The following is an 8,336-nucleotide window of genomic DNA, read 5'->3' on the forward strand; positions in this document are numbered from 1 at the left end:
GGGGTAATATGATCATATTTTCTTGACCTGGTAAGGACTCTAGCTGCTGCATTTTGGACTACCTGTAGCTTGTTTATTGAAGAAGCAGGACAACCACCTAGAAGTGCATTACAATAGTCCAGTCTAGAGGTCATGAATGCATGGACTAGCTTTTCTGCATCAGAAACAGACAACATGTTTCGTAGCTTGGCAGTGTTTCTAAGATGGAAGAATGCAGTTTTTGTAACATGGGAAATATGGTTTTCAAAAGTTGCTGTCTAATATAACACCCAGGTTTTTGACTGTAGAGGAACTAAATTTAAATATGTCTAGTTGCAAATTGTAATTTACAAGACTCTGTGTACTGTTTTTTGGTACAATAATTAATATCTCTGTCTTATCCGAATTTAATAGGAGAAAATTATTGGTCATCCAATCTTTTACATTTTTAACACACTCTGTTAGCTTAGATAATTTAGAGGTTTCATCTGGTCTCGTTGAGATATATAGCTGAGTATCATCAGCATAACAGTGGAAGCTAATCCCGTATTTTCTAATAATATTACCAAGGGGCAACATGTATATAGAAAATAGCAGATGACCTAGGACAGATCCTTGTGGCACTCCATATTTTACTGGTGATAAATGAGATGACTCCCCATTTAAATAAACAAAGTGGTAGCGATTGGACAGGTAGGATCTAAGCCATCTTAGAGCCTGCCCTTGAATACCTGTATAGTTATGTAATCTATCTATGAGTATGTCATGATCTATGGTGTTGAACGCAGCACTTAGATCAAGTAAAACTAGCAATGAGATGCAGCCTTGATCTGACGCAAGAAGCAAGTCATTTGAAAAATAGATATTTCCTTATAAATTAGTAAGTAATGGATTATTTTACTAGTTACATAATATAATTATGCAACTTGTGTTACTTGTAATGCGTTATCCCCAACACTGGTTAGTATGATGTTCTTTTTATGAAATACTGTTTTAGTTTTACACCAGATGTAACAGGACCCACACCTTCCAAAAAGTTCAACTTTTGTCTCATCAGTCAACAGAATATTTGCCCAAAATTCTTTGGGATAATCAAAATGTTTTTGGCAAACGTGAGATGGGCCTTTGTGTTCTTTTTGGTCAACAGTGGCTTTCGCCTTGGAACTATTACCTTTTATTATTTCTAAAATATCAAACTTTTTGATTGAAATTAACCCTATTCAGTACTTTTTGATCACCTGATTCTGAAACTCATTCATATAATTATTTCAACATACTCTAGCCATTACGCTGTTATTTAAATTGATAATTTTATATATATTGTACTTTAGTCTATGGTATTGCAATTAAACTTGTGTATGGAAAATAAAAACTGCTCTCTATTAAAGATTTAAGATCATTTTAGTGGTGTTTGAGATGGATTATACTTGTGTAGGTGGATCCTGGAATGGAAAAATTTGGGAACTCCAGATTTAGACAGAGAGATGATTCTGATGAACATTTTCATAGCTTTATTAGAAAGAAAGATAAACATTTCCAGACAGCCCATTTATAACAGCAACTAAAAAAAGAGTTAGGATAGACCTCTAATCTAAAACATCAGAAATGGTCATTCAAGGATTTTTAGCCCAGTGGATGCTTTAAGAGACATCTTTACAGTTGTTCCTAAACAGCTGCACATTTTTCACCCAGTTTTGACTCAGAAATTCTTGTAATTCATCCAGCTTCTTACTACTGATCCCTTCATCATCCCTTTCCTTTTTGTTTAGGGCCCAGTAAGCTTGAGAGACCCACATTTTATTTTTACTGTCATAGCAACAGAATGCCATCCACATGTAAGAGGGAATGTTCACTCTATTGTTTAGTTGGTTTTTACCAGGTATAGCTCCGGTAAGCACATGGGCTAAAACTTTACCATTATTATCAGTGCATTGTGTATTCATGCTCTCTCCACTCTCAATTTCCATCCTTCTCCAACCACCTGCATTAAAGGCCACATACTGTGGCACAATGTTGGTGAGTGCGAATGTAGATTCAGCTGTGGATACATCAGCTGCTTGACTGCTGGGAAACAAATGACCACGATTCATTCCAAAGTTGTTTTCGAAGTAGTCTTCATTGATGGCCTGATTTTTGTATGGAACAGTCATGTCACCAACGTGAGGATCGAGCTGCAGATATTTTAACGCATACAAGAAAGAGAAAGAGTTATTAAACACAATGAACCTACTCATTTCTAAAATAACTGACTCCCCTTAAAGTCCTTCCAAACCTGTTTGTTTAAGTAAAATGTAAAATTTGAAGAATCTCAATGGAGTTCTTTTTAGCAACCTATCAATATGTGAAAAATTATCGAAATATAGTTATCTGACATTATCACAAAACATTGAGTTATTCACTGAAATTCAGCAGTTAAGCAGGCATTTATTAACTGATTAAATGTTGCGAAAACCCTACATAATTCTAAATTTGTGTATGTGGGTTTGGAACAATGTAAGTTGAATAAATAATGACGTTTCATTTTTGGGTGAAATTAAAAACTACCTTTTAAAGTTGTTAGACTAGAAGTAAAAGCAGCACTGAATGGCAGACGAATAAACTTTGACATAAAATGTATAAAGAACAAATCATTAGAAGAAAAGAGATGAAGAGTGCAGACAAATGAGGAATCATAAAACAAGCTAAAGCATCACCTGCGGCTCGATCTTCCATGGATTGTCTGGTCTGACGAAATTTCCTCTTCCAGTGTATTTGTAAGCTGAGAAAACAGGAATCCTGCTTGCTGTGTCGTAGAGAGTTGCAAACCTATATCTTTGATTATTATCTTGGAATCTATATTTTTGACAGATTTTTTTGTAGAGAGCATGATCAGAATTTGGAATCAAGATTTCAGGAATCACTGGAGGCTGTCCTCGCAAGAAAAACTCACTACATTTTTCAAATGTTTCTAGAACTTCAGACATGCTGAATGGACAGCTCAGCACCAGCAGCACTGCGAGGACGCTAGCCATAAACAGACGCATGTTCACTCACAACTAAATAAGAAAAATGCCCGTAGGAACGTAACTGCAAAAGAAAAAGTTCCCCAAAAAGTCTCGCAGATGAAATGGCTTCTCCTCCTGTGCGCTTAAATAGCAGCAGAGAAGGTGATGTTTAACACCGTTGTACACACATCCAATCCAGTGAACCCACAGAGATAAAAAAATAGAGCTTGACTGTTAGTTGATGTTCACACATCATCTAGGCTTTCACAAGCCTGATCTGCAACACATTTATACCACAACTGTGTGTTTTACAACTATTTCCATATATTCCGTTTTTGTGAAGATAATCTTATATTGTTTAGTAAAAAGCTTTTGCGTATAGTTATACCTACATTAAAGGTATGGAATACTGCAGTGCATCAATGTGTTATGCCCACCAGACTATGCAAATAAAATGGGGCAATCATTTTTAAGTCCCTTGAGGTACATATTGATTACTTTTTAAATGTTTGAAGGCTTTTAATACTGTTATATTTTAGTTTATTTATCATATTATGTATACAGGTGGTCTTGTGATTTTAAGTCATATAGTAGAGCTGTTTTTTTAGCACCCTCTCACTATTATGTTCTGTTTTTAAACTTAAAACTTTAAACTTATATTTGCATATAATGCAAGTGAGAGTTTCGTTATGGTCTGCAGAACAAAAGAGGATAAATGTCCTAGTTTTTAGAAACCAAATGAAGATATTTTTGATGAAATCCGAGAGCTTTCCGAACCTCCATTACATTTTTCATGCGTTTCAATTTTTTTGTGACCTCATGGTGGCGCCAAACCACACCTTTATGAACGTGATTATTTGTAAATGCAGCTGTGCATTACTATGGGAAGGAACTTTTTGGGACAAATGTCAGGTTGCGAGAAGCTCACGCTCTTCCTTACATCTAAAGTTCAGAGTGTAAATATTAGTATTTATTTTTTTATTTTATTTTTATTTTTTGCATTGTATATCGACATCGAATATCACTAATATTGTATCAATGATAATGGTAAAATAATATTATTATTTTTTAATTAACAAATGAATTAAATCATATTGAAGTAGACAATTTATTATTATCTATTTATTTATTTTGGCATGTTTTCTAATAATAATTCATCCGTGCTTTAGCGCCCTCTACATATCGTGTCTCTGTAACTGTGGAGACGCTAAAAGTATGGGGTTAGAATTGTTGCTTTATTCCAAATAAATAGATTATGATCCACAAATAAATGTAACAAGATTCACAAAAATATATCAAATTCACAAATAAATGTACAGAGTTTTAAAAAAATATATAAAACTCACAAATAAATAAAATCAGATTTGCAAATAAAAATATATATATTTACAAATGTGTTTAATGTCACAAACTCAACTCTACCTGGTATTTATTTGTGAACCGCTGTCTGTGCATTTGTAAATCACTGCACGCATTTGTGGATCGGTTCCTGTGCATTTGTGGATTTGAAACACTTCTAGCGTCGACGTGCAGATAAATCCACAAATAAGTGGACTCCACCCACCGTTTACTCAAGCCAATCAAATAACGGCCACATTGAGCTGACCAATCGTAGCACGTTATCGCTTCAACCAATCACGTTTTGGCTTAAATCCAGGGGGGGGGGGGGGGCGTCTTGCCTGATCGGCCATGTTATGCGTACTTGTCTGTAACGTTACTTGTGGACTTGTGGAATGTCATCAGTCGCTGCCCAAGTACTGTTTCCCTTTTCAAAGTTCACATCTAGCCAAGTCCAGTTCAAATCCCCGGATGTGTTCTTGCTCCGCTCCTTTTACCGAGGATGCATGGAGAGGTGACTTGTGCGGACTTGATACGGGCCATAACCCAGAATTCAGCTCGAACCAGGTTAGCATCAATGGCGGAGGAGAAAACTCACAACTGTAAGTTATACATTTCGAAATACTATTGTTGTTTTATCACAAAATGTAACGTAGTTCTAAGAGTTTTGATGCCAGAATGTTGTTTAAACTTCAAAGCTACCGTCGAATTTTAAGGAACTATTTGAAAATTTGCTCAGACGATTTCGTTACGAGTTGAAAAGTAGCCTAACCCTTGGCAAGTCCTCCAAAAAAGTAGCTAGGCCCTGTAACATTTTGTAAAATATGGGGCTGCCTGTGTTGATTCTGTAGTGGATAAACATTTGATATATTTTGCTTTGGGTATATCTAATGGGCAATTGTTTTGCCTGAGGGAAAAGTTTCCTAACTAACGTTTGCCTAACGATACTTATATCAAATGCAAACCTTATTTTAGAGTGCTCTTGTCATTTTAACCAAATAGTTTGCTTGTCTTTTATTTAAATTTTTTTTACAAATTCTTTTATAATTGTATTATTTTTCATCAACTTAAATTAAGCATTATTTTTTATCAAGGGACTGCTGAGGAAACTCGGGCCTTGATAGAGTGGCGGGCGGCCAACGAAAGGCTTTTCACCGGGAGGCGCAATTCCTCCAAAAGTGGATGGGAGTGAGTATTCATTTTGAGTGCTTGTATAATTCCCTGTATGTCTGAAGGTTTGGAGCTAGATTTGGACAGTCTTCATCCATAAAAATGAATACGTTATTGAAGTGGAATCATGTAAATCTTTATGGTTTTGTTTTGCCTATAGGCATTTTGTTCCACTTCTAGTTTGGCCATAACTGCCAAACAGGCAAAGAAAAAATTGAATAACCTAAAAGATAAATACAAGGTAATCTGCCTGTTTCTCTACTTTCTGTTACTGAAAGAGGCTTACCTAGATGTGTGTAAAGACTTTCCGGTCATATTTGAAACCTAACATAGATGCATTGGCCCTTACATTTTATTTTGTAAAATGTAGTTTACTCCGTTTACATTGTTTACTCTGAGACTGTAAAAAGAATAGTTCACCCCAAAATGAACATTCTGCCATTCACCTACAATTTTAAGTTGTTTCACACCTGTATACACTATTTATTTATTCTTTTTTTTTTTTTTTTTGCTTTAAACAAAGGAAGAATATTTGTAACCTAAGAGTTCTGGGGCACCACTGACATGTGTAATTTTTTGGTGCCTCAAACTGTTAGGTTACAAAAATTCTTAAGAATATCTTTCTCTGTGTAGAGCAAAAATAAAAAATGTCTAAAAGTGTGGAACAACGTGAGGTGAGAACATGACAGCATTTTGCTTTATTTCAGGAGCTTAGGGACCCACCCACAGGAAAAGGGGTAGAGGCCGGTAGTGTGACTGCTGCCACCTGGCAGTGGTACACTGCAATGGATGCTGCACTCCAGGGGCAGCACTCAGTTACTATGCCCGTAGTTGTTGCATCAAACCCACTGCCACTACAGGTGGCTCAGTCAGCACACCAGGTTCTACCCCTTCTGTGGAAGCCAGGAGTAGCCAGCAGTCAAGAAAGAGGCGACGGGACAGCCAGGCTCTTCTTGAGTTTCTAAAAGAACAGGCAGAGAGGGAAGAGGAGAAGGAGAGAGAAGCATTGGCGAGAGAAGAGGAGAGAGAGAGGGCAGCAACAGCCAGAGCAGAGACATATCTGTCTCTGTTTGAAAAACTTAATAAATTCTAAATTAATGTTGTATTTAATGATAAATGATTTTATATAGATTATTTGAATAAAAAAAATAAAAAATGAATGTTTCAATTTCAACCCTGGCAAATCATTGTTATAGCAACAGTGTATTCTTTATATTTACAACAAAAACACAAATAATATAAAATAATGTAATATCCAATGTCTATAGTGGTATACAATTATTTACAATCATGCAGTTAAATCTCAAGAAGAGCATACCAAAATTAAGAAAACGTATAAATGTATCTATACCCATCTACTTGCACATTTATTCATACCTATCTTTCTAATTAATGTCATAGCTATTTCAACTGTTTATGTTGCTCTTTTAATGAACATGACAACATCTGGAAAGGTTTACTGTCTAGATGTAGTACTGTTCAGTTAGACACCCAGGCAGTTCCACGGGAGAAGAAAGCTGCGCAGCCAGACGTCCTCGGAGATGGTTCCCTGATAGGTCCCTCTCACCCACTGCTGCATTCTCACCATCCTCGCGGTCTTTTTGTCCTTGGCTTTCCTCCTCCTCCTCCAAGAGATCACCTCCCATCACACAGATGTTGTGGAGGATACAACAGGCACCAATCACCTTTGGGGCGAACAGTGGCCTGATCTCCAGGGCCCGCAAGAAAATTGCACGCCAGTGAGTTTTTAACATCCCAATCATCGAGTATATATATCCCATCATCGAGTGCGCTCGATGATGTTCCGTGCTTGTGCATAATGCCTGTTGTATCGGGCTTCAACTTGGCCTGTTAATCAAAAATCGTGTAGAAAATGTGTAGTGTATTGCAAATTCATAACAGTAAAAATTTGGTTTATCGCGTGTGTGTGTCTGTCTGTCTGACATAAAAAAAGTGTTCTTACTTGCGACAGGCTGGCGGTATGGGGTCATGATTGCAATAGGATGCTGCAAGCAAGGGTATCCCCCATCTCCCAAAAGATAGTATCCAGCTGGTGAATACAAAGCCTGCTGGTACATTGGTGATCTGCGCAGCACAAGGGCATCGTGTACAGAGCCTGGATTGCCAATATACACATCTATAAATATGCCTTTAGCATCACAGGTGCCCTGTAGAATGATGGAAGGGAAGATCTTTCTATTTATGTAGCATCTTTTTTGTGGCATTGCAGGAGGAACAATCCTGATGTGGCACCAGCAGCACAGCGGAATGCCTCATGGCCAGCAAGGCCCCCCACCTCATCCATTTCCTCTGCTTTTGGAAAATGAATAATTTTGTGGAGGATGGTCATCATCTCCTCCACAACATTGTGAACAGTCCTACAAACTGTTGAAAGTGGCATGCTGAAGTCATCTGATGTGACCCTGTAGGATGCTCCACAGGCAAGCCAATAAACCGTAACAAGTACTTCAATTTCACGGCTCCATCCATGGGCTTTTTGACGGGGCAGCATCTGTACCAGCATGTTGATGCTGTTCCTGGAGAGCCTGAAAGCTGGCTTTAAATCCTCTCCAGAAAAAAACTTGACCAGGATTGGTACCTGGTCATTGATCTGTGAATACCTGCGAGTGGGACTTTGTTCCTGTTAAAATATATAGATAATATATTAAGAATGTTTTTACTTTTGTTGTATTATGTATTTGTTATATGTATTGCTTTTAAAAAGTTGTTACTATATGTACTGTCGTTGCATTGTATTTATTATATTTTTGGATTTAATATAAGCTATATACTCAGTTGTTTTAAGGATTTTGTCTAAAATTTACTAAAATCTGCCATAATTAAATCTCCCTCTAACATTTGCTC

General features: G+C 36.9%; 1 protein-coding gene across 1 annotated transcript; it reads right to left on the reverse strand.

Annotated features, from left to right (window-relative positions):
- Positions 1-1,529: 1,529 nt before the first annotated feature.
- LOC132144613 (endonuclease domain-containing 1 protein-like) lies at positions 1,530-3,026 on the reverse strand. The gene is made up of 2 exons (XM_059555177.1): positions 2,673-3,026; positions 1,530-2,150 (listed from the first exon to the last, which is right to left on the reverse strand). Exons 1-2 carry the CDS (start codon positions 3,000-3,002, stop codon positions 1,620-1,622), a joined length of 861 nt encoding a protein of 286 aa, XP_059411160.1. The 5' UTR covers positions 3,003-3,026; the 3' UTR covers positions 1,530-1,619.
- Positions 3,027-8,336: the final 5,310 nt, after the last annotated feature.

The sequence above is a fragment of the Carassius carassius genome, chromosome 8, assembly GCF_963082965.1.
Source record: "Carassius carassius chromosome 8, fCarCar2.1, whole genome shotgun sequence".
NCBI classification, from domain to species: domain Eukaryota; kingdom Metazoa; phylum Chordata; class Actinopteri; order Cypriniformes; family Cyprinidae; genus Carassius; species Carassius carassius.